Source organism: Abrus precatorius, unplaced genomic scaffold (assembly GCF_003935025.1).
Source record: "Abrus precatorius isolate BTA unplaced genomic scaffold, Abrus_2018 Scaffold3, whole genome shotgun sequence".
Classification (NCBI taxonomy): Eukaryota; Viridiplantae; Streptophyta; class Magnoliopsida; order Fabales; family Fabaceae; genus Abrus; species Abrus precatorius.
Window position 1 is genome coordinate 31,997,184 of NW_020874373.1, and position 26,760 is coordinate 32,023,943.

A 26,760-nucleotide genomic window follows, 5' to 3' on the forward strand; every position below is an offset into this window, starting at 1 on the left:
TTTTTTTTAATTTTATATCTGACGTTAACCTCCATCAATTAAATAGTGACGTGGCTAACAGTTTGTCACATTACTATCGATTTCTCTCATCCATCTCACCATTAAACCATCGCGTTAGATTTCACATAAGTATTTTTGAATTTTAACCTAAACGTTGCGATTTGAATTCTATAGAAGTCTCACAATCTCTTCTTTGGTTTTTGTCATTTTCTTCTTAGTTGCATTTTTAAATTTCATTAAATCACTGATCTTTGCCTACAGCCTCTCTGCTGTATTTACAGTTTCACTTTGCAAATCTTTCGTTCAATCGTTTCCATTTTCATCACCATCTTCACGCTTACATCAGCAGCTCATTCACCCAGCCGAGATCTGGACCACAAATGTCAGCACTAACAACAACCTTGTTGTTGTTGCCCAAGAATTTGTTGCAAGAAAACTTGCCATTGGAACTTGTGGGTATCTGAGTAGTGGATGGTGAGAGAATGAAGTGTTGTTTTTTATCTTCACAACTAAAAGGCGAAACAATGAACTGTTGTTGTTGATCCTCACAATTAAGAGGAACATCAAGTCATGGTAAGTTCGGTGCTTTTGCAGCAGAAACTGACAAACCCTTGTTGAAACTTAAACCCTCCAAAGAACTCATCAATTCAGTTAACACATCTTTATAACTCACCATCCCACCATGATTATGGTGGTTACCCACACCATAGCGAGAAACCAAAGAAACTCCATTTCTAGGTTTCAATGGAGAAAGAGGCAACAAGGTAGACAATGATGGTGACAGTGATGGCGAGTAATGGGACATGCCAAAAAGCGTTGAAGTTGAAAAAGCAGAAGAAGAAACACAATGGCATAACAAACAACAATTATTGTTGTTTGACCTTGAAGCATGGCTCAAGAACTTGTTCTTCTTGTCGTTTGAAGAGGTGGAGGAAGATGATGTTACTAGGAAGATTCTAGCGTAATAGTTTAATGATGAGGTAGATAAGAGAGATTAATGGTAATGTAGCTAAGTGAATGAGAGAGATCGATACTGACATGACAAATTATTAGCCATGTCACCATTTAACCAGCGAATGTTAACGTCAAACATAAAATTGAAAAAAAAATTAGTTAGATATTAAAATGAAAAAAAAAAACTTCTAAGGTAGTTTTTTTGAAATAAACTCTATTTTGAGGTAATTAAAAGGTATTTAAACTTTATTATAATTTTGTATTCTAGATAATTATTAATTCTCTTACAAATTTTATATCAAATAAAGTTATTTTTATTATTATAAAAAAATAATAAATAATTATTGTAAAGGCTTATTGTTAAAAAAATATTAAAATTAATTTAATGAAATGTTCTATTTAATATTTAACTTAAATTTGATGTGAAATTCTTTTTAGTTTTAGTCATATTAATGTTATTTTTTTAAAATATTATATGCTTGAAATAATCTGTTAGTTTAAAATTTAGATAACTTGAATTTATTTTATTTTTTTATCAATAGTATATTTTAAAAAAATAGTATCAAATATTATTTCATTTAAACATATAGAATAAAAATACATATATATATATATAAATAAAGTAAAATCTATTGACACTAAGTATCAAATTTAGAAACTTATTATCAATATCAAATTCGGTTAATAATAAACTAAAACAAAGTAATTAATTAGATACTAACTAAGTTATAATAATTAATTTGCTACTTGTTGAAAATGTTAAATAAAAGAAAGAAATAAATTAAAGTGATAGAGTGGTGTGACTAACATCTAAATTTAATGACTAGTTGTGACACTTCAAAATTTTAGCCTTTATTTCAAAAATTATAGTTGGTTGTTTGAGAAATAAAAATTATAATAATAATTTATATATATATATATATAATATTTATATACACATAAATGAATGATTTTACACTATTTTTACAATTTACTAATTAAAAAAGAGAGAAAATTTGTGATAAAATAATTTTTTAAAATGTCTTTAATTATCATTAAAGCAATGTAAAAATTATGTAATTTTTAAGTGCAAATATCATTACTCATAATGTATTTAACAATGAGACATTATTAAGTAAAAGCAAAGAAAAAAACAAAACAAAGAAAAAGAAATACTTCAACTATTTATTGATGGTTGAAACAAAATAGCTTTGTTTCTAAACTGTGGCACTTGGGAAGAACAATATCTTCTCCACATTATTTGATACCATGAATACCAAAAAAATAATAATAATAACTAAATGGTAAACATGGAAGATGACAGGACAAGCAAAATATATAATTAAGTGGTGTTTAAATCAGTTTTTCTTGTTCATGTTCCTCTTCACTGCCTCTGCATTGTCTTTAACATATTCAGCTGACTCCTGAGCCTTATCCATCACATTGTCTGCAGCCCTATGAGCTGTGTTCCTGGTGGAATCCCAAGCTTCTTGCATTGTCTGCTTTGCTTTCTCAGTAATGTTCTGTGCACTAGCTGATACTTGACTCGCCACATCTTTTGCCTTATTAGTCACCTGTTTGAATATTAATTAAATTTCAAATTTGATATCTTAAAATACAACAAAGTAATTCTATTTAATTAAATTTATATTTTTTATGTTATTAAATAATATGATATGATTACATTAAAATATATAATTTTTTATCAAATTTAATAAACAAATTTTATAATTAATTATGATAATTTCTTGTTTAATAATTGCATCTTAATTTCTTTTTTTATAACATAATTATACCAAATTACTTAATTTTATAAAATAATATAAATTTATTTTAATTAAATGTGTAATGCCAAGAAATTCATATATAAACATTATTAAATTTCTAATATTGAATATAAACCTAATTGTGTAAAAAAAGTGAGAATAACAAAAGCACTAATAATATGGATACATGTATTGTGCTATGCATGTGCAATGTACAATACAAATTTCAACTTTTTAATTATAATTTGTATATATGGTATAAAATTTTGTTTACTAAAATTCTCATGAAAATTTTAAATAAATTATTTGTTAAGAAATTTCAATTTATTAGTTTTATAACATGAAAAAAAAGGTAAATAAGAAATTTAAATTACCCTTAAATGTAATAACATATTTATTGTATAGTCAACAGTTATATTACATTTTGCACAGTGGTGTAAGCCTTGTCTTGGGCTGATTCGTTCAAACTGTTGTTGACTGTTTCAGAAGCTCCTTGTTTGTTGCCCTCAGTGCTTCCATCTTGAGGTGAATTTGGTACCTACAAATCAAAATAATACAACTGATCAAGGCAAAAGATTTGTAAAGAACAATGATATGACATCTATCAGAATAATATCACACATTTAAATATATTCACACAAATATATATATATATATATATATATATATATATATATATATATATATATATATATATATATATATATATATATATATATAAACACAAAACTGAATAATTAAATTACTTGGATAGGTCTAGGGGTAGCAGCTGCAAAGAGCTGAGGATTCCATGCACGAGCCCTAGCAATCGATGCTCCAGCATGGCCAAATCTTGGGAGTGATGTGATTAGGTTAAAGTTTGCCATTGCTTTATCTCTTCTTTAGTTCTTGTATTCTCAGTCAATGATATGTATACAATATTGATCTTGCATTACAGATACTTCTGTTTATGTATATATAGAGTTCTTATGAGATTTGTTCGCATGTCAAGAGTATAATCATGCCACTAGTGCTAGAAAAACAAGGTTAGGACCCAGTAAAATAGGACAGTTAATTGCATGAAAGGAAAATGAACCACTGCTTCTTCTTTTTTTTAATTTAAATTTAAAATTAAAAAAATGATTTTTTTTTCTTTTTAGTTTTGTGGCATTTGAAAATATATATTATCAATTTTTATGGTATAACTTTAAATTCTCAATTTTAAATAATAATAATTTTTAAAAATTTATTATTTTTGTGTTAAGCCACACAACTTTTCTTTTATGAAATATTTCATTTTATGTTCTTAATTTTTTTTATTCATAAATATATTATTTAGTAAATCTAGTTAATCTCAACTTAAATTTAGTTTTATCTTATATTCTAAATCCTCACTTTTGAGCACACAGAGTTTTATTTTCTTATTAAGTCATATCATTTTTTTAATGAGCATTATATATATACATTATATATTTATTCTTTCTAAAATATTATTAATTTAATTTAAATTAAAAATATTTACTTCAAAAATAAAAATATAAAGTTTTTTATTATATAAAAAATAATTCTTAAACGAGTGTCAGCTGTGAAAACAAAATATTCATTTTGGGTAATGATTTTTATGATCTGGTTACTCACTTATATTTAGTACCTATGTCATCCTAGCTGCATATTTTGATCAGAATAGGTTATATATTAAGTTAGTTCCGTTTCCATATAACCATATTAGTCCAGTTTGAATAAAAAATTTTAAAAAATTATAAGAGACAAAATTAATATTATTCTTATAAATTAAAAATAATTTATTTTTAAAATTTAGAAAAGTTAAATAAAATATTTTTAATATATATATATAGTATAAAATATTTCTAACACATGAAATAATTTTTATTTATTTTTATATTATTTTTTATAGATTTTTAAAAAATTTATTCATATTAAATTATTATAATGTTTTGCATTTTTGCTTAGAATACATAGCTTGGATTAAAGAATGCTCTAAATAAGCCATTATAAAAAGACGATACATAGAAAAATAAAGTTTCTATTTGTTTATTTAATTTTATAATATATACATATATAGATAAATTTATCAAAATTTACTTTTTATGAGATTTATATTATCCTCTTATATTTATCACAACTATTATTATTTCTATTTAAATTTTTTATTTAAAAAAATTATTTCTATAACATTTAAATTAATAACCAAAAAAAATAATATTTAATTAAAAGTTTATAAACATGTTGTGGTGATAATATACAAATATAAAAAATGATTTAGGTGAAAAAAAATTGTTATTAGGAGAATAAAATTATAAAAAAGTAATAAAAATAAAAAATTTAATTTATTAACATATTACTATTACTAAACTTTTAATATTAACCATCTATATTTAATATTTTTAAATTCATTCTTATGATATATATATATATATATATATATATATATATATATATCACCATCAGAATTAAAATGTAAGAGTTTTATATTATAATTTTTTTATATGTTTTAAATTTATTATGTAAAATTATTTTATATATACATTCGCATTATATTAGTTTTTCAAATTAAATTATTTAAATTTATTGCCTATACTAAAAAAATTATTATTTATTAATAAAAAATAATCAAGTATTTAATTAAGATTCTAGTAAAATTTTTGTTAGAATAGAATTTAAAAGTTTATATTAATATATTATACTAATATTTAACATATTCATAGAATATATTAATATTTTTACTACGATAAATATGTATTGATATAATATATTATCTTGATAGTATAAACTTTCAAAGTTTATACTAATAATTTAAACTTTTATTAAACAAAAATTATTTTAATATTTGATAACTTTTTCACTAATAAATAACATTTTATAGTAATATATAAAATTATTTATATAAAAATAAATTTGTTATCTTTAATCATTAAAATCATATTCGTTCGTGTTAATAACGACAAAACTTTTTCTTTGACTCAATTTCAAAACTTAAACTTGAAATTGCTGCATTCCCAAGTAACTACTATTTCTTTTTCCTTTTTGACCTGGGTAATTACAATATATTAATGCTTTTAATATTAAGTACGAAAATAAAATATTTAATGTCTTTGATAACTTAAATTGTATTTAATATAAAAGAGAAAGTATATTACTACTAGTTTTAAATTCAATTTTTTAACTTGAATAATATTGCACATCATAAAATATAAATAAATAATAAGTTTTATTAAATATTATAACATTTAATAATATTAATACATTAAATTTCATTGAATCATGTAATTATTAATAAAAAAATTATTATATATAATTTTTTATTGTATAAAATGTTTTGCAGATTAAAAAAATTATTTAAAAATTTCAAAACATTAATGCAAAATGCTTTTGGAAACTGATATATATTTAAAATGCCTTTATTTTCTGTACCAAAAAATATTCATTTAGAGCATTTAACATCTTCCTTAAATGCATGTTGATAATATTACGGTTTTGTTAAACTTAACATTTTAGGTTGAGTTTAAGTATATAAAAGAAGTAAAATTTTCTTAAAATTGAAAGCATTTATTATATTAGAGATTAAAAAATGTAATAAATACCCTTCTTTTATAATGAAACTTTATTACTATTAGGTGTTTATATTTAAACCTGAGGTTAAGGTTAATAAAATATTTTATCAAAGTAAACATAAATATTATACAAACATATTCAAGGAAAATGTAGTGAGAATTTGAAAATATTGAACTTAATTCTCTCTTTAAAAGCATTTAGTATACCTAATCTTAAAACGTTATATATATTTTAGATTATCAAAAGGATTAAATATTTCTTTTATATTTGAAAACTTAAAATCATTTGATATTTTATTATGATCTTAAAAATATTAACAAATGTCCTTAAGGCATTTTTTTTTTATGATTGAAAAATACAAAAATAAACTCATTTTTATTATTTTAATATAATTTTTGAAAAATTATTTATTGATTACTTTATTAGTTTTGTTAAGAATCCTAAAAATATTGGTTAGCAATAACCTTAAAAATAAATTAAATATTACTAAACCATAATGATATAAATAAATAATGTATTTAATTTAATATAAATAAAAATACTAATTCCTTGAGAAATTGAAAAGAAATATTATCCTGCTGTTCTCTTTAATAACATTAAACAATTCATTTTATTTTTACTCCATAGCATACAAGCATTTAGTGTTTGCATATTTTTAATTTATTAAAGAAATTAATATTAAATTAAAAACAAAGTATATTAATGTCTTGAAAATTTGAAAATATTTAATGTAATTTTATCAATAAATTATTTAATAATTCACTCTCTTAAACTATTCAATGCTTTATTTATAATTTCTAATGACATTAAATGTTTTTCTTCAGTATTTATTGCTTAAAATAATTAAGAATATAAAAAACTACTTAATATTTAACGTTTTGATAGCTTAAATTGTAATATAGTTTTTAGAAAAGCATTTAATATTTTATGTAGATAATAAAATAATTTTGAATAAAAACATGTTAAGTAAATATGCTTTTTAGATCAAGATTTTTGCAGTACACTTTTTAAATTCTAATTCATACTTAAAGAGCTCAATCCAGTTTAAAATAAACACATTGTACAGCAATAGAAAAGCACCACAACATACACCCTGCGCAATACACACTTTGCCACTTCTTCACCTTTTTGCATTACAGAAATTAAATTGTCACTAAGTAGATATTTCAAATATTTAAGGTCCTAAATTAATCTTTTATCATATTTGTTTTTCATAAATTTTATTACCAAATTAAGTATTCAAAAATTTAATTTATCATCAAATTAATCTTTTAAAAATATAAATGGCATCATATTAAATAAAAAAAATTATTAAAGTTGTGAAAAGAAGATATAGCAGCGTGATCAATAAATGTTTGAGAAGAAAACAACTAAAATGTTATCAAATTAATCCTTATAAAATATTAAAGTGGGGATAAAAGAACTATTTTAGCAACACAAATTTTAAAATACTAATATACTTCCTGCATTCATTTTTATCCGTCACAGTTTAAAATATATATTTTATTTATTATTTTAGAAGTTCAAGAAAGTATTTATCATCTTTTCTTATTATATCCTTACTCTATACAAAATTATAATTAGAATAATAATAATTTTTATTTAAGTAATTTTTATTTATTATAAATAAAATATTATAAATAATATATTGATTTAATGATTAAATATTAATAATAATAAAATTTAAAATATAAAAATATATTAATATAATATTATTATTTTATTTTTAAATCTTAATTTATTTAGTTTTAACTTAAATAGTTTCAATTTATTCAAATGTAAAAAATATAATAATTTATTATTAAATAAATATATTATTTAAACACATCTAAATATTATTAGTTAAAATTAGTATTCTAAAAAAATTTTATGAATACCACAAAATTTACCTAATATTAATGTATACATGTCGGTGTGTTTCCTACACAAATTTATATATATGTAACTATTACTTCCTTTGAATTTTTTTTTATAAAATACCTTTAACTCAAATTATAAAAATTAATAAAAATATTTAAAAATAATTATTTTAAATTTATAAAAATAATTATCACAGGACAATGTTATTATTATTAATTGTAACATTGGACCTAACTCTACTATTAATTATTTTTAAAACAATATGCATTCGCAATGCATATAATATGTACTGCAATTTTCGTTCTGTAATTAAATGCATTTGCAAAGTGCATACTATCCGTTGATACCGTTGATCCAAGGCATCAACTAACTACCTTGAAATCCCGAAGAATAAGTTGAATTTACCTAAGTGCCCCAAGCACCCCACGTGAAAGCCCAGCCCATTGTCCCATGGGTCACCAAGTAAAATTACCGGTCAAAGGAAATTTTGAATTTCGTTGACAAAAAAAAAAGTGAATTTTGAATGCATCCCCCTCGTAGAGAAGAGAATTACTTCGACAACAATAAAGGGCATTTTTTTAGCTACATCTACATAAGTTGCATTTATCTGTCAAAATGGGTTATTTTTTCTAATTCAAAACACTCACAAATATAATAGGAATGGGAAGAGAAAAAGATAAATATTAAAAGCATGTTTATTTTCCTTTTTAAAAATAGTTTGTATTATATTTTGTTTGTTTTAATTAAACATGCTCTAAGTAAACTTTCATTTAGTCGTAAAATCGTATATTTCAATTACTTTAATCTACAATTTTACAAAATTTTTGGTTAAGTCTCTGAATTTATAAAATACAAATTATTTTAATCTTTTTTTCTATTTCAATTTTCAATATCATTTCAGACAAGAAAAGAAAATTACAGTAAACATTGTTTTGTGAAATTAAAAGTCAAAATGAAAATTTCGTAGTCACATTAAAATGACCAGTTCTTACAATTTTAAGACTAAATCCTAATATTTTGTTATATGATGTTCAGCAAGTTGAAGACAAAATTGCAAGCAGGAGAGGAGCATGAAGATTTGACGAAGAAATCTGCTTTTGACAGTAGTAGCTCTCTAGGTCCCTAGAAACTTTTATCAGATAAACCATAAAAAATGCTTAAACATATTTGTAGTACATATAAATGTGATTAAAATTAGTTTTAGTCCACAAAAAAACTTCTATTAATTGTAGTCTCCAACTTTAATTTTTTTAAATAGTCCATGTTACTACTTTACAATGTCATGACATGCCTAGACCATTCTAAAGTAGCGAGTGATGTAGCATACCTAGATCCATGTCAAGTCGTTTAATAAATGATATCAGGGCAAATTTTCAAAACTTAAGATTTATGAGGAACAAAACCAACAAAAAAATTTAGAAGACTAAAACTAATATAACTAAAATCAAAGGTGTGGCAAAGTTTTCAAGTTTGAAAAGATGGCATTCACATTAAATTGCGAGACTTTGATCAAAATCACAAACAAACAATAGTGACAATAGAGAACAAATAGGAATCAAGTTGCTCTCCAAATATAACATTGGTTTGCAGAAGCAATTGAAATCATGGTCTTAAAATTGTTTCCCAGTCATCTGTGATGGATTCTGTTTGTAAACATTTTCTTTGAAGAAAGGTTATAGAGAAACAAGGAACATAAGCAGATTTAGAATTATGTTCAAAGACCAATAATTGATAGAGCAAGACAAAGCATTTATTCAATAGTCATAAAGCCAATAAGTACTATCATTTTATTCTGCCTTCAGTCTAACTGTGTCATGTAAAATGTAAGCTTAGTTCACTACAAACTGGAGAAAAAAAGCAGATATTAATTAGTTATATAAAGAAATATAGAAGCAAATATGGTAATAAACTTCACTCCTACAAGAGTCCCCATGAGAGGTTGAAACATACATAGACCGCACCACATCAAGCTCTTGGAGCTTCAACCAGATTGAACTGATTTCCAGAGCTTGACCCACTCCTCCATGGCTTCAGCAGCACGAGAAAACATAGGATCAACCTTCCCCAGTTGCTCCTTCACTACTTTGGCCACCTCGATCACACAATCCTCTGCTGTGTTTGCTGATTGCGGCAACCTTACTGACTGAAAGAAAGGCACAACTTCTTCCATCAATTTCACCCCTTCCCACTCTTTCTTCAAGCTCTCTACGGCATTACCCCTCTCTGTTCTCCAAACATAGGGTAACCCACTTTTCACACCAAGGCCTAGGTGATCACATATAACTTTCACACACAATCCACACCATATATCTTCCACAGTTTCCCACCTCAATTTTCCCTCCCCTCCCAACCTCAATGCCGGGACCAATGCTGGGCCAACAGCTTCACGGTTAAAGGCAATGTTGATTCCACTCACGGGCATCATGGCTCTCACAGGAACAGTCATAACTGCATCTACATATCGCATGTTCCTCTGCCCTGACTTGAGAGCTTGCGTTGGTGCATCAAAGTCTGCCAGATTGAGCCATAAACCACATGACAGAACACAATCAACCCCACTTCGCAGGCTAAAAGGGTAACCACGTACAAAATCTGCTCCCTTACGGAATGGATCATACAGTGTATTGAAGAAGAAAGGGGTGGCAGGAGTCTTGAGGTTCACAACATGCTGAGCCACAGCATCTACCAAATTCCCAGCACTATCTTTTGCTGGAACACAATCATCATCAATGCAGACAACATACTTCTTCTGTGAAACTAGAAAGCCAAAATATCTACACGAGTAGCCAGAGAAGCGAATAGAAGTGGATGAACCCACCACTCGCTCAATTTCAGACTTTGTATACACATCAGCTTTGAAGCCTTGGGGAATTTGAAGTTCCTCCTTGAGGTCAGGATCTTTGATTATTATCACATGAAAACGGGAAAATATTGGCTTCCATTCATTCAGAAAAGATGTAAGGTCAGATCGCAATGCAGCAATCACAATGTCCACTTCATTATCGTTGATAACTGCTTGAGACATCTTGCCAGGTACACAACACAGACTATCTCACAAACTAAAAAGGTCTTACTTCCGCTCCTTATTTCAAACCCAATGATCTGAATTCAATGAGTCGATAATAGTTTAACCTTATCTTAGAATTTCTCAGAACATCCTATACATTGAGATATTCCAAAGTCAGAAAAGTAACATTTGTCACTAAAGAAATCACTACTACAAGAAAATAAAAAAATAAAAAAAAACCTTAAAACAACTCACTGGTAGGAAGCACAGGAGTCAAAATATGTTGAATATTGAGTGCCTGAACAAGTGAGAGGACTTCATCCTTACCGGTTGCTATAAACAGTCTCAGAACTTTCTCAGTCAGCTTTCCAGCTTTCAATATTCTCTGCCATGAAAATCAATCAATGCAATAAGGATGCTGAAAAGTAATGACAAATAAATCTTCAGGAAGAGCCATAACTCATACATACTCGACAAGATTGAAACAAGATCTACAATATTTGATATTTCCACTCCAAATTAGGAAACACGAGATTGCCAAATTACCAGTTAAGAACCAGTGTTCACAGCAAAAGGGAAAATCAAAATTCAAAAATTGACATCCCAAACAAGAAAGCAGAAAGTAAAGGAAAATCTGATTCTAGGGATTTTCTGAAATCACGAGAATGAATGCAATGAGAGTAATAAAGGAAAAGTATTGATTTTTATGGGAGACATAGAGATGAAACATTGATTAAAGCAAATGGGTATGTTGCATGTCAACAAATGAATAAAGGGTGGGTGGGTAACCTTAATTAAGTAACTATCTATGATGGATGATGGATGATGATGAAGAAGAAGAAGATGATGATGATGATGATGATAAAAGTAGCACTACCAGGAAGAGATCAAGGAGGATGTGATCAGGGATGGAAGAGAGATCGGTGATGTCGGAGAGATTAAGGACGGCTGAGTCAATGGTGAGAGATAAGAGCGATGGCGGTGTTTTCATTCATTCGAAAAATTACAAATAAAAATAAATAAAATTTGTAGCTAATATTGCGCCTCTCTCTCAGAAAACGGTGATTAAAGAATTGGTCGCAACTAACAAACGCAAAGGAACCAGATCCTCGAATCTCTATGTTCTTTCCGTCCTCTCTTCCAACGTTAAATTCATAATAACAAAAAAAAAAAGATAAAGAAAATAACTCACCTTTTCTCTCTTCTCTTCACACGCTTCCAACTTCAATCCCTCCCTCTCGCACGTGCCATTCTCCCATATATCCACATAATATTTTTTTATTTATTTAAAATAAAACTGAAAAATAATTCAAGCACTTCCGGCTCCAACCGGCTTTCAAACACGGCCGCTTCATACGAGACGTGTTTGTTGTACATTCGATAATCATTATTATTTTAATATTTTTAATATTAATTCTCAATTTTATTATCTATTATATATATTTAATATAATACTAACGAGATTAATTAATCTATGTATAGAAAATATAAAATATCATTTTAATTTTCACGACCCTATATAAATTACTTAAAAAATATAATAGCAAAAAAATTACTTTATTACAATATGTTTTTAAAAAATATTGTGTGAGAAAGGATATACTTTTTATTTGAAACAAAGCTTATTATTATAATACTAATTCACTAAAATTTAGGTGCCTAGTAGCAACGAATGCATTGTTCTAGTGCATTGTCAGAATATCTTCTTTTAACTTTAGTTTTAAAAGATCGATTGTCTTTTTTTTTTTTTTTTTAACATCTTGTGGTCTTTAAAGAAAATATTTTATTCCGCATATTATTGAATTATTTATTGTTTTTTTTAAGACAAAATCATTTCTGTTTGAGTGAGTATGTATTTTCATAATGGGTTATTATTTCTCAACAAAACTAACAATTGATTTAAAAAAAAAAACCATTATCTATTATGATTATGTCATTAAGACGGTAAAAAAGTAAAATATAAATTATTTTTAAAAGAATATGTAAATAGATCTTAGACCATATTGGAGCATAATCTACCCTATTGACATAAGTATGGTCCATAATTTTGAGTTCTTACTGTGATTAAATTTAAAGTTTGAAAGTTATGAATCATAAATTTATTAGATCATTCTTACTTTATACTACTTTACATTATTTATTGATACTTAATAGTGTTGACTTGTAGTTTTTAATACCTCCTCTCAACATCTTATTTTACTATGTTGAGAAATGGATAAAATTTAGCATATCACTTTTCAACACATAAATGAACAAAGTTTACAACACAAATAGAAAATAAGTTAAAAATTTTAAAATTTTGTTAACAAGTATTCTTAGAACACTAATTTTAATATTATTTTTGTCAATTTAAGTTTTCAAAAGTTAATTTTAAGCATATAACATAATTTTTTTTATTAAAAAGTACTCTTTTTATCATTTTTTATCATATATTTTAAATTAAATTACACAGACTAATAAAAGTAATTAAATTTATTTAAATTTTTTAATTTTAAAAAATTATAATATTACAATTTTACTTAACCTCATCCATTATCAACAATTATCTTTATTAGTTTAATTTAAGTTTTCATTAAATTTATTTATTAAAGATGAATAAAATTGTAAAATTATAAAATATTTTATAAAAAGAATTACTGAATTACTTTAAAAAGTTCCTTTTAACAATTATCACATGTTATAACATTTTTCACATCTTTATATTTTTTTATGTAATAATTTTTTGTTTGTTTTTTTAATATGAATCCAATGACATTATATATATATATATATATATATATATATATATATATAATAATAATAATAATACATTAATAATATTAATTATTATAATTTTAATAAAAATTTATTATTTATTAATTATTTTTTGTGTGACTTTAAACAGGTGATGATAAAAAATCAATAAATATTTTTTGTAATAATTTTTTTAATACTTTTACTTTTAGCTGTTTCAAATCAACACTAAAAATTAAAGTTGGCATTTTTCTTAAAAATATAATTAAAAATAAATTTTTATTGAAATTCATATTAAAATATATTACTAAATTTTAATTAAAAACATTATTTTTATTCATTAACCAATAATTTAAACATTTTAAATTTTTAATCTAATAAAAGGAGAAAAAAAAATTATTTTGAAATTTTCAATGTTAAAAAGAAAAGTTCTAACTTTTTTTATGAAAAGTCTATAATAAAGTTTATCTTTATTTTAGTATGTAACTGGTGAAGAAAGAGTTAATATTGTGAAGATTAACATTATGGTAAAATATAAAAAAAAAATTAAAATAATAGTAAAATTAGTCTTTTTGTCTCTTAACTTCAAGGTAAAATTCATTTTAATTCTCTAACTTTTTTTTATTCAATTTAGTCTTTAAAATTATTTTTTTTTAAATTAGTCATTTTCGTTAGTTCTGTTACATGACTTAACAGATATGTCTTAGGTGGCGCTGACATGGCCTAACGTTATTTATTTAATCCAACTTGAAATTTTTTTTTAAAAAAAAGTAAGATTTGTCTAAGTGGCACTATCTCCCACTTCTCTTTCTCGTCTCCTCTTTTCTTCTCCCGCTGCAGCTCCTTCTTCCTCATCTCGCTATTGCAGTTCCTCCACCTTTTTTTTTTTCCAAACCCATTAGTCTTGTCTCCCCTCTATTAAAACCCCAATTTCTCCTTCCCGCAGATCCTTCCTTCCTCTTTCTCCTCCTGTAGCTCCCTCACCTTTCCCCTAACCCACTAGGCTGCAACCCTTTTTTGCCCTTTCCACAACTTCCCATGTCTCCTCCCATAACGTCCTTCCTTTATTTTCCTTCAACTCTTCCTAAACCCATCAGTCTTTTTTTTTCCTCACGCCCTATTTTCCCTCCCATTTCCTTCCTCCTTTTACAGTTTATCATCCTTCCCTCCTCCAACCCACTAGACATTCTTATCTATGTTACTGTTTGTTAACATACATATTGTTACTTTCTATACACCATTCTCACTGACAAATCATCGATTCCCTTTTCTGTACAACAAAACATGAAAACTCCTAACCCTAAACACAGAAATTGAAACATGGAAAAACATGAAGTAAATTCCATCACAAGGGAAAAAAAAAACACAAATTATTGCAGAACTACAAACCCTTAAGTTGTAGCAATTCGTGTGAGTTAAAAAAATTACCAAATTTTTTTTTTTTAAAAAAGCTCCAACTTTGGCACATCCATCTGCACTCACAAGCCCCAGCTCATGGAAAAAGGGAGCACACTTTACCAAATTTAGTGTTTCAAAGTTAAAGCAACACACTTTAAGAAGAAAAAGAATATTCTGGCACCACCCCAGACGCCCTAATAGAAAAAAAAAATAATTTAAAAATATAAACACCAAAATCCAAGCTCAAACAAGATCAAGAATAATTTTTTTTCTTTTCTCTCTCTTAATTTTCCAATAAATTTTTCAATTCTCTTGTGGTTGATTTTGTGTTTTTGGTTCCTTCACGATCATAGATTATTTGATCCTAATTTAATTGTTATGGGCAACATAAGATTAGAAGTTTGAATCGTTTGTGACACTCATGAGAGAGAGAAGTAGTGGAATATTTCACTTTACGTGAAGGGAAGGGGCTGCAAAAAGGGGAAATGGGAGCTGCAAAAAAGGGCAATGAGAGCTGCGGGAGGGAGAGACATAGCTGATGGGTTTGGAGAGAAAGAGGTGGGAGAGCTGGAGTAGGAGAGGGGGAAGGGAAAATGGAGGAGTCAACGCCATCTGGATAATTTTTTAAATAAAAAATTTCAAGTTGAATTAAATAAACGTCATTACGCCATGTTAGCGTCACCTAGGACATTTCTGTTAAGCCATGTAATAGAACTAATAAAAATGACTAACTTGGGAAAAAAACAAACTTTGAGAACTAAATTGAATAAAAAAAAAGTTAGAGGACTAATGTAAATTTTACCTTAAATTTAAGGGGCGAAAATATTAATTTTGCCTAAAATAATTAAAAACAATGAATTTGAGTTTTGAAGAATCATATTCTCATGCATTCTTATCATCATTGAATCTTAATTAAATTTTGTTTTCACAATGAATTCATAAGTTTTGAGAAAATAGTTATCATCAAAAGCTAATATGCAAGAAATATCTTTAATTCTATTTAATAATTATATTTTCTTATTAAAAATGTTATAAAAATAAACATATTCCACTTAAAAATATTTGTTTTAAATCTAATCAAATTATCAGTCCAAGAGCCAGAAGCAACCTAAGAGTTCCTAACTTGATTATGAAAATTATTATGAGAAATTTAAGAAGTAAAAAAATTAAAAGGGCTGCCACTTTCTTTGAAGGTGTCTCTATCCCTAATTATAAGTCAAAGGGTAATATGATCAGAGTTTAATTAAAAAATATGTATAAGAGAACTATTATGGAATATAAGACATCAAGGCTCATTTGCACAATCCTATCTATTCTTGCCAAGTGAAAAGGTTAACCTTAAATCCCAAATCCTGCACACTACAAATATCTAGATAGTCTACAAATTCCTTGATTTGGTGAAGGTTAGCAAATTTACCTCCTAACTTTTCTATTTCATAAAGAATGAAGTTAAAGTTTTCAACTAAGCATGAGAAACATTGATAGATGAACTAAATTGAATCAACTCCTTCTAAAAATTTGCTCTTAGCCCTTTCAAAGGACTAAAATATTTCGAATACAATCATTCTACTCATAATTACTAACTTTTAAGTGAATGGTATATTTAGTTTTATTTAAAACAAAAGTTTTAACTCTCTTAGAATTCTAGGAATACTAGATCTCTTATGAAAATCCAACATCTACCTTAATCGATCCATCTAGGTTAATTTTTATATATATAATAATGTCAGTTTTAAACTAATCCTAGGCTTAAATAGAGTAATAAAATCTAACTTATAAATGCCTATCAAATCATTTATCAACCTAGAAAAAGACTTACTCCATGCACCCCTACAAAATAAGCATTTCATAAAAAACTAAGGTTGAGGATTGGCAACATTTTTAGGATGTTAGGATCTACTAGCATTACAATCCAAAAGGGTTAATATTTGGAGGTCTATTAGTAGGAACATTATACACAATATGCTGAATTTTTCAATGGTAAACTAGTCTAAAACCAATAGATCTTAAATAAAGTGTCTATACAAATTATTGGCCTAAAGTTCTTTTAAATTTTGGACATTAGAAGCAAATTGTCTACACTATCATCATCATCTCTATGATTACTATTAAGATCATTATATGATTTACAAATCTTTAAAATGGAGGTTATCTTCTTTCTTCCTACCTATTTTCCCAAGTTTAGACAACAATTTATGTTCAACAGTTTTTTTATGATGCATATTTGACCTGGAATAAGTATTATATATTTATAATCCTACCTAAGAGTAGATGATTCATGCTAAAGCAACCCACTAGTTTTTAGCTAACATCCAAGGGTCAAATTGCTCATGCTTCTTCATAGTACTCCCTTCTTTATGCCTTGAATTTTTTCATTATTAAAGTTTACTTAATTATCAGACTTTTCATCTTACACAACTAACTTGAGATTAGAACTAGCTATGTGATCTTATCTTTGTTATCTTGATTATGTTTAGTTATTTTAGTGTAGATTTCTTATCTATGCTTATATCTCCTATATTTAAAGCAATTAAGATGCAATCTCTTGAGCTTTACTTTAAATTCTTGACCCCATACTTTAAAGAAGGAATCAACTTCTTTTTTAAATTTATCTCTATGTAAATTTTCTCAAATTTGCAATTAGAAAGTGAAGAGGTGTGTAGATCAATTTTCAATATTAATCCTACGCAGGCACCAACCTGCCACAATAACTTCTCATTATAAAGTTTTAAGAAAGAGTTAGTGACACCAATTCAAGCACTAATCTTCCTAAGGTTATAGTTTTTTGGGCTAAATAAATGTCTCCATCTCTAAATAAAAAGCTAATGGTTTAGGATAAGTCAAGCATGCTTATAATCCTTTGTATTGTCAAATTTGACCAAGAAAATTTTATTATTAAGATCAATAATTTTAAGGAGACCATTTCTCCTAAATGTTACCTAATTTCTGATTTAAAATTAATAAATTTCTTTAGAAGTTTCATTATTATGGTGAATTTCTTTGGAGAACACCACAACTCATAATCCTTCAATGAGATCTTTAGGTCGCAATATAAATACTAAGTATTATTAAAGATTTCTTTAGTATTCTCAATTTAAGGATCAATATTAAAATTCTCAAAGATATATTTAACTATTTTATCATCACATGGAATGACATTTAAGTCTTTACATTCAAATACCTGATCTTTATAAAAAAAAAAACTCAGAACAAATAAGTTTAAAATGCATATAATTTTCGTGTAAATCTACAAAGATATTCTTTCTACATGTACATGCTCAGATCTTCTATAGATAATTCAAAATCCACCTTGACTTTTTTTTATGTTTTGATTCATCAAATTTAGCTCTTATGTAGAATGTTTCTATGCTTTAAGGAACTCCATCTTGCATGAATCCATTGGAGCAATAGATATGCCATGCGAATACACTCATTTTATGGCTTTGGAGTACTCTAAGTAACATTAGTATCAAAGTTCATAAGAAAACCATAGAGTAAAAAAGCTAATAAAGTAAGAGTCATTTTCTTGAAAATGAGTCTTAGAGCTTAACTTAATATGATTATTTTATTACATACTTTCATAGGATATAGTATCAATTATGTGTATATCAATTATATAAAAAATATCTATATCCATATAATGATTATAAGGATTTGAATGTTTCCTTTCTTTTAATTGATAAATTTTTTCAAATATTTTTAAATAATAAACAAATTATAATATTTAAATGATAATGTTTATAAGAATTATTTTAAGTGAACATGTTTTTAAAAGTTATTGTTTTTCATTATATTATGTGATTTTAGTATAGTTGATAATTGAATTTTTTAAGTGAAAATTTATTTTTATTCAATAATATTTTTATTTTATTTTTAAATTAAATTTATTTTAAATCTTAATTTACTATATCAAATTTAAAATATATTTTTTATAATAAAAGGACAAAATAGTCCAACTAAAAAAAATCTTTTTTAGTTGAATTAAAATTTGAAATTATTATAATCTTAATCAATTTTACAATACTTTAAAATTTTTATCTTAAAAACACTTTAATTCAACGATTCTTATATAAAACTAAGACTTTACTTATATAAAACTAACCTATTTCTAACCCTAAATGTAATTATTCTTAATATTTTTATTTTAAAAACCGTTCAATGCTCTAACTCAAATTTCTAGCTAGCAAAGTTACTAATCAGTCCTTACGCTGTGCTTTCTTCCGCCGTCGATGGCAACTGCGGCGGCGCTCTTTTCTCATCTTCGCCGTGCGCGGGGATCCTCCTCCCTCTCTCTCCTCTCTCTGCCACGTGTCCTGTTCTCTCACCACCCTCCTTTCCTTCCAGCTTCCCCCACACCTGACTCTCCAACCCTTACCTTTCTCGACGCGTTCCGCTCACGCGCTTTCTCGACTCGCCCTTCCAACGAACGCGAGTCGGAGCTGAGCTCGTTCGGCGTCGACTCGGCAGTTAACTCGGAGCTTCTGAAAGTGATCGCTGACAACAGTGGCGGCGGCGAAGATGACGCCATTTCCCCCGTTCGTGCGGTGACTTGGATGCTTGACTCATTCCACGATCTTTCTGGATTTCCGTGGTAAGCTTTACGGTCTCGTCATTCTTGTTGCTAACACTCTAACACTTATGTTGGTGTTCGATTTTCAATTCTGAACCAAACGTTCGTGTTGATCTAGTAATTGAATTTCAGGTGGATAACTATAGTTTCCTCTACTTTGGCTCTCAGAATTGTTCTACTTTTTCCTGTGGTTTTCACACTTCACAAGGTTAAAAGGATTGGAGAATTTTTTCCTAAATGTGAGTATCACGTGTTTGACTTGAATTAGTTCATTTTCTCTTTGTGTGATATGTTTAATTTCTATTATATTGCTAAATATTCAATTTTAATTGAAAGAAAACAATAAAAAATTAAATAAATAAAGTTCTGCGAGGTTAATTCATTTGTCTCTTGTTTGCAAGCTATGATGAAGCTTCTGTGATTATAATCGCTTTTCTAACAATGCCCATTGGTGATTAAAATTTTTATTAGCATTAAGTTATTAGTACTTTGTTAGTGCTGGTTGTTCTCATCGGATGTTTATTTGGTCATCTTGTAAAGTTCGAGTGTTACACTCTTGACATTTTCTGTTCTAGCTTTGATTGAAGTAATTCAGTTGTCTTTTTTCCTCACTTATGTTACACTGGCTCACTTTTCATTGCAGCTTTCACTACTGTTATGTGCAAATGTTGTGTCAGTCATATAGATTGTGTCTTTGTGCATGTGTGTGCACAAGCCTCATGGTCTTGACATCATTTCCTTTTTGTGCATCTGACTGTTCTTTATCTTTGAAGTGTGTTTTGTTCCTTTTGAGATTAGAAAATGAGAGTGGATTCTTCCTTATCACCTAACCCCTTGCAAGAAATCTTTTTTTATTTTTTTGATATCCAGTTCATATACTTAAATTATTATTAATATTTGTTTGGTTCCTTCAATTCTTAAAGTGCCTCCCCCATTCCCACCACCTTTCTCAGGAAAGAGTTATATTCGTCAGTTTGTATTCTTCCAGAAGGAGAGAAAAGCAGTTGGATGCCCCTCTTATGTGTGGCCGCTGGTACCACTTATTGTACAGGTGATATACCTAGCTTTGTGGGAAACATTGCTGACGAATCCTACAGCAATGAATTTGCCCTGTTCTCCTCCGTAATTTATCTTTACTGATAATATCACAGCCAAAAGAAACCACCAAGCATAGATTTTGTGATGAGGATGAAAAAAACTCCCAAAAACAACCTCTAAATATTTTCCTTTCATTTCACACAATTAAGCTTTTTTTTTGGAGAACAGGGAGAATCAGGGAGGGGGGAGGGGGATCCAGGATAAAGTAATTTGGTTTTTTATCATCAGGAATTAGGAGAAACCAAATATGGAATAAAAAAGTAACATGATCATAGAGCTGCTTCACAAAAATTTTATCATAATCTTGACTTTTGGTCTTTTGATCTGTCTTCAGGTTCCATGCTTTTTCTTGTGGATGATTAGCATAAGGAAGATGTCATTGGATGGTCACCCCGGTTTTGATTGCGTAATGCACTAACTATCAAGCTGTTTTGTCAATGTGTTTGTGCTTTATGTATCTTCATTTTGTGAGCATAATTTACATGGTTGTAGTTCCATGAACGAATAAAACCTCATCATGAGCATATATCTAACATGAAGATCTGACTCAATTGGATGAGAAGGATTACAATGATGACAGTAAGCGGTAGTGATGTCATCTAAGTTAAGGATTTCAACATTTTGAAAATTTATTGCTGTAGAGAAGCTATAATAAAGTGTTGAGTGTTGACAGGTACATGCATCACATGCACACAGACACTCATTGTCACTGAATATTTAAACATGTTAAATATGCTGCAGGGTGGTGCTTTATGGTTCCAGAATTTAACAGAACTCTCTCATGGCTATTCAGGGTTCATCTTTCCTTTTCTGATTGCTAGTTTGCACTACATCATTGTTCAGGTAATGGAGTGAATCTATGAGGATATAACTTTAAAATTATATTTCTACTTATCTAGTTGTCTTACTTCCATAACCATGTCTGTGTGCATTGAATTCATTCATTTAACATGAAGCAGATTTGTATTATTAAAAAAAAAAGAATCAAAATTTATCATTCTGCTATGGCAGCAACCGTCTTGATAAGGGTTGGGATGTAGTTGAGCCAAGTGCTCAACAAGATATTTTGGCTGGCTGATATAGTAAAGGTAGAATTACTAAGCCAAAGTAGCTGGCAAAGTTGATGGATCAAAAAGCAACTGGTTAATGATCAAGTGATTAATCAAGTCAGACAATCCAATGTGAATTGTCTGCTTACTGGCTCTGCTAATCTGCCAGTAATAATGAATAAAACTTGGTATTTGTTTTTATCTCATTCATTAAACAAGCTACATTGCTTGGCTTACCAGTTGCTTTGTTAGCAAAAAGATAATACAAAATACAGTATAATAACTAATGTTCCAAATGCTATAAAATACTAGTCCCATTGTAGCTTGATGTATAATAGGGTCGATTGCTTTCTGTTTGGGATTTGTTTGGTGTATGCTATTGCACCTTAAGTTAATTCTCTTCTTTGTCATAGAATGGATGAGTCGGTCATATACTGTGTAGTTGTGTACTAATTTATGTTTATTGGTTTATCAGGTATCCTTTAAGAAACCTTTGATTGAAGAAACAAGGGACATTTTTGACTTATTGGCCAAAGTGAGTTTAGCTTCTTTTGTAATTCTAATGTATTACTATTATATTGCATCTTCTTGGGAAAACATGGAGTTGATACTTGATTTTTTAGTTTTGTGTTTTCTGTGATATAAAGTTGCTCATTTTATTTAACTAACAGTGGTTAATAATGTTGTTTATATGTTGTGTTATAAGGAAATTTACCCTATTCATTGAATTAGAATGAAGTAATTCCACCATTAAGTGAGAGATGCCTTTGTTACTGCAGTATTATAAGCGATACTTGGACTTTCTAACACTGCCTATAGCTTTCATGGGCTTTTGCATTCCTCAGGTAACTTCAATCCTTAAATGTTCTGAATTGTAAGGATGTTAATTTTTCGATAACATATTTCTTCTCTACTATACTTTGGCATTTTTGTATCAGTTGAGATTTGGGTCAAAGTGCACTTTCTCTTCAAACTCTCCTTTCAGTTGATGATGACATTTTTATGCTTCTGGACCATGTAAAAGAGATTTTTGAGTTCAAAGACTATTGTTCAAATAAAAGTAAAAAGGACGAAGTGGCTGCATATTTTAATAAATAAAACTGCACTTTGGAGCTATCTTCTTTCTAAATGACACGACATCTTGACATGCAAGATATCTGGAGGCAGTGGAGATGCACGGTTTCAGAAGTTTAAAGGAATCTAGAATTTGTTTTTGATTTCTGCTAGTTAATCGGAGTACTAAGGCAACTTGAACCATCTTAAATATAGTAGTAGATAGTGCTGAATTGCAGATAGGTTTCCCTTGTCAAAAAAAAAAAGAAAAAGACCGGGGGGCGGGGGAGGGGGAAGTGGGGACTTTCAGTTATAACTTTTACTCATAATTTTTTACATCGGAGTACTTAACTGTCACTTCACCTAAGAAGCATAGATACTTGTAAATGGTAACTGTGTCAGATACATACATACATATATATATATATCAAGACACTGCTTGACACTATAAATGCTTCTAAAAATGTATTTTTATAATATTTTTAACTTTGATTTTGTTAATTTTTATCCTAATACAAATTGATATACCACAATACAATATGGTAAACTTATTTTATCTCTTCTTGCCATAGCCTGAAGGTTGTAGTAATATTTTACTCTAAACCACTCTTACAGGGGAGCCAACTCTATTGGGTTACCAATAGTTCATTATCCCTCATTCAGGTAAGCAAGAAAATCCTGTGCTTCTTTAGTTTATTCTAGTTTGAACTACTTTTGTAGAATAGCTCGTAATGTTGACCCATCAAACAATAAATTTTGCAGCACATAGCTCTTAGACATCCTGCTGTCCTCGCAAGGTTGGGGTTACAAGACAAGAATGGCCGAAAAGCAGCTTCTGAGGATATTGGTGCTTCTAAAACAACTCCTTCATTGGGGTTACCAGACAAAAGTCCAATGGCAGATACCAAGGAAACTGTTTCTCCTGAAAAAAGTCCTCTGGATTCACTTGAAAACATGCATAGGATACCTATAGAGAACATGTCCCCTAAAGAACTGACTGCTGTGAGTAAATAGAAACATGAGCATAATCAGCATATATCATGTGTGATATATCATTAAAATCAGATCGGCTGCAAGAATTTGTTGTTAATCAATGGTTTGATTTGTTTACAGCTTTCAATCCCATTTCTATCCAGCAATGATAAGGAAAGTGCAATTCCCTTACTAAAGTAAGTTATCCTTTCTTGTTTCTTCCAAGTGAGGGGTGAAAATTTGGAAAGAAAACCCTTTGTTACTTTATATTTTTAAGATTTATCTCTGGTTGATGGTGCTTTGCATTCATGATTTCCATGTACAGACTAGCCCTTGATAAGGACCCTGAATACGCACGAGCTTTAGTTTTGATGGGACGGGTTCTATTGCTGAAGCATGCAGATAATGAAGCTAATGTGTACTTTGAGCGTGCAATATCAAAGGTATGAATTCATATTTCCTCCATTTTTTTTTTAATTCATTATGCTAGTTTTATCTAGAATTTCAATATTTGTTCATCTGTGAACCTGATGTATCTTTTGCATTTATCTTCTTCATTTCTGGTTTGTGCCATCAATTCCTAATTATTTTCTGGTTTTTCCTTAGCTTTCTCTTGCTGGCCTCCCAACTGATGCGGAAGATGTTGATCTTTTGATTCTTTCATCACAATGGGCTGGAGTTGCCTGTGAACGACAGGTGAAACACATACTTCAATTTGTTCTATGAGCAAACTTTTTTCTGAACAGATTTTTGGATACAAGAGACCAAAAAGGCTTGGATATGCATGCCGAAACCTGATACTCAGTTATCTTGTTACCTGAATGAAAATTGCACCTTTATTCCTCCTTAAGAACATTTTTTGGAAGTTGGCTTGTGTTTCAGTAGCAGTTGGTGTTGAATTGCCAGCCTGTTATTACCTTCCTATCAGCAGCGTCATGCATGGCAATTTAGAAGCTTCTAGTTATGTAATAGGATTGGTCTTGGTTTTCTTTTTTCTTCAATTTTCTGTATGGCAGGGAAAGAGGCCTGAAGGACGGGCACACTTTGAAAGGGTTGCAAATATGAAGGAGCCCGATGATTCTACTAGCAAAGGCTATTATTTTGATACGTTGCTGTTGCTGGCTAGGTACGAATTAGATTAATTACCTTAATTTAGTGTTGAAACTTTACCTTTGTAACACTGGTATTTCCATTTTGTTCATTGGATTGAATTTGATTCATTGGGTATACAGCACTCTGTTTGACGCGGGTCAAAAGGCCGAAGCTGCAAAGTACCTACGTCTTGTTGTTGCTTACAACCCTGCTTATAAAAAATTCTTGGATCAGTGTGAACAAGATGATGATATTACGAGTGATCTAGCCCGAAGTAGGAGAGAACTCTAAATACAATTTTTTTCTACTAATATTCGTGTTCATTTATTATTTGTTTAAACAACAATGTTTTACCTATGTGGCATGTTTGGTTTACATTTTTTTTATTATTATGTTGATGATTGATCAGCCAAGATTTCATCTGCGCTGATAATTTATACTCACCGATTATTTTTAAATGAGCATTTTTTTGTCAGTAAACAACTGAAATTTTATTAAGTAGAGTATAAATATAAAAAATACATAAAAACAAAAATATTCATAAAAAAAATTAAAATTAGTCTAAATTATGAATAATAAATCAAAATAATCTCAATTTTTTCTAAATCCAATACATTAAAAAATTATCAGTTAGTGTTTGTGTAATGATACAGTACGAAGATTAATATAAATTTAGTATATTAGATTTGAAAATTGATCAAAATTTCATAAACAATATATATATATATATTATTTTATTTTATTTTTTTGTTTTTAATCAATTTAAAAGCTTAGAATTATTTGAATAGGTTTTTGAATAATCTTAATTTTTAAAACTCATTTTTTATGGTTCTTTTTTTTTTCCCTATCTTCGTTGTATTTGACTCATTTATTATCCCAAAATAGAATAGTTCAAAATAGTATAAAAAATCATTTTCTAGAGTTTTGTGGGCCTTTTGATGTATATGCCTCATGCAAGTCACGCTTTGTGGGCCTTTTGATGCATGACCAAAGAAAGAAAAAAGAAGAAGAAAGAATCGAGTGGAATGAAGAGAAGACGTTAAGAAAAGCGTGTCTCAATTGGTTAGATCTGAGGTTGGAGGGATTTATTCCGTTTAGCTTGGAAAGCAATGCGCAGACGCGGCAACAAAAAGGATTATAATTTTTTTAATAATTTATTTATTATTTAATAAAGTATATATTGAATAAAAGGTCCACATATTTATTATTTTCAAATATAAAAAAATATTTAATACTTTTCCTATTTAATAATTAAAAACTTATAAATATAAAAGGGAAGAAAATTTACAATTATTTAAAATAGGCAAGGTCACAGTTCCATTTAATAACACTCAAGGGGATGAAATTGAAAAATTAGGCACATTATTGATGTGAATTGTGAATAATACATTAAGTCATTAACATCCGAATGAGCGAGTTAATAAATTAGAACTCGATAATTCAAAACTTATAAGTACATATTTTAAATTCATTTTATCTGGCAGCGATAAACAAAAAATCAATATGAAAAGAAATATTTAAATTAAATTTTTATATATGATATCTTTATCCTTATTTCTTTTAATTTATATTTTATTTAATATTTATTCTAATCTGACTGCAATTCTTGTCGTATTATACATTATTAGATTTTATTTCAACCGTAGCACACGGCCGCTAATAAATGGGTAGAATATA

The 26,760-nt window shown here is 28.0% G+C and overlaps 2 protein-coding genes and 1 pseudogene across 8 annotated transcripts; 1 reads left to right on the forward strand and 2 right to left on the reverse strand.

Annotated features, from left to right (window-relative positions):
- Positions 1 to 270: 270 nt before the first annotated feature.
- LOC113862495 lies at positions 271 to 3,565 on the reverse strand (annotated as a pseudogene).
- A 6,261-nt stretch (positions 3,566 to 9,826) lies between these two features.
- On the reverse strand, positions 9,827 to 12,347 carry LOC113861848 (probable UDP-arabinopyranose mutase 5). 6 transcript variants are annotated; one of them, XM_027494919.1, is made up of 3 exons: positions 11,996 to 12,318; positions 11,446 to 11,503; positions 9,827 to 11,269 (listed from the first exon to the last, which is right to left on the reverse strand). In XM_027494919.1, exon 3 carries the CDS (start codon positions 11,134 to 11,136, stop codon positions 10,093 to 10,095), a length of 1,044 nt encoding a protein of 347 aa, XP_027350720.1. In that variant the 5' UTR covers positions 11,137 to 11,269; positions 11,446 to 11,503; positions 11,996 to 12,318; the 3' UTR covers positions 9,827 to 10,092. The 6 variants fall into 6 exon arrangements, with proteins under 6 accessions (XP_027350720.1, XP_027350719.1, XP_027350717.1 ...); XM_027494918.1 differs by having other exon boundaries at positions 9,852 to 11,269; positions 11,374 to 11,503; positions 12,311 to 12,347; XM_027494916.1 differs by having other exon boundaries at positions 9,852 to 11,126; positions 11,374 to 11,503.
- A 7,073-nt stretch (positions 12,348 to 19,420) lies between these two features.
- Positions 19,421 to 25,468, forward strand: LOC113862827 (ALBINO3-like protein 2, chloroplastic). 2 transcript variants are annotated; one of them, XM_027496057.1, is made up of 14 exons: positions 19,421 to 19,840; positions 19,952 to 20,058; positions 20,743 to 20,870; positions 21,252 to 21,323; positions 21,659 to 21,760; positions 22,442 to 22,501; positions 22,746 to 22,811; positions 23,635 to 23,682; positions 23,782 to 24,021; positions 24,133 to 24,188; positions 24,317 to 24,434; positions 24,598 to 24,687; positions 25,008 to 25,117; positions 25,224 to 25,468. In XM_027496057.1, exons 1-14 carry the CDS (start codon positions 19,479 to 19,481, stop codon positions 25,372 to 25,374), a joined length of 1,710 nt encoding a protein of 569 aa, XP_027351858.1. In that variant the 5' UTR covers positions 19,421 to 19,478; the 3' UTR covers positions 25,375 to 25,468. The 2 variants fall into 2 exon arrangements, with proteins under 2 accessions (XP_027351858.1, XP_027351859.1); XM_027496058.1 differs by lacking the exon at positions 22,746 to 22,811 and having other exon boundaries at positions 25,224 to 25,374.
- Positions 25,469 to 26,760: the final 1,292 nt, after the last annotated feature.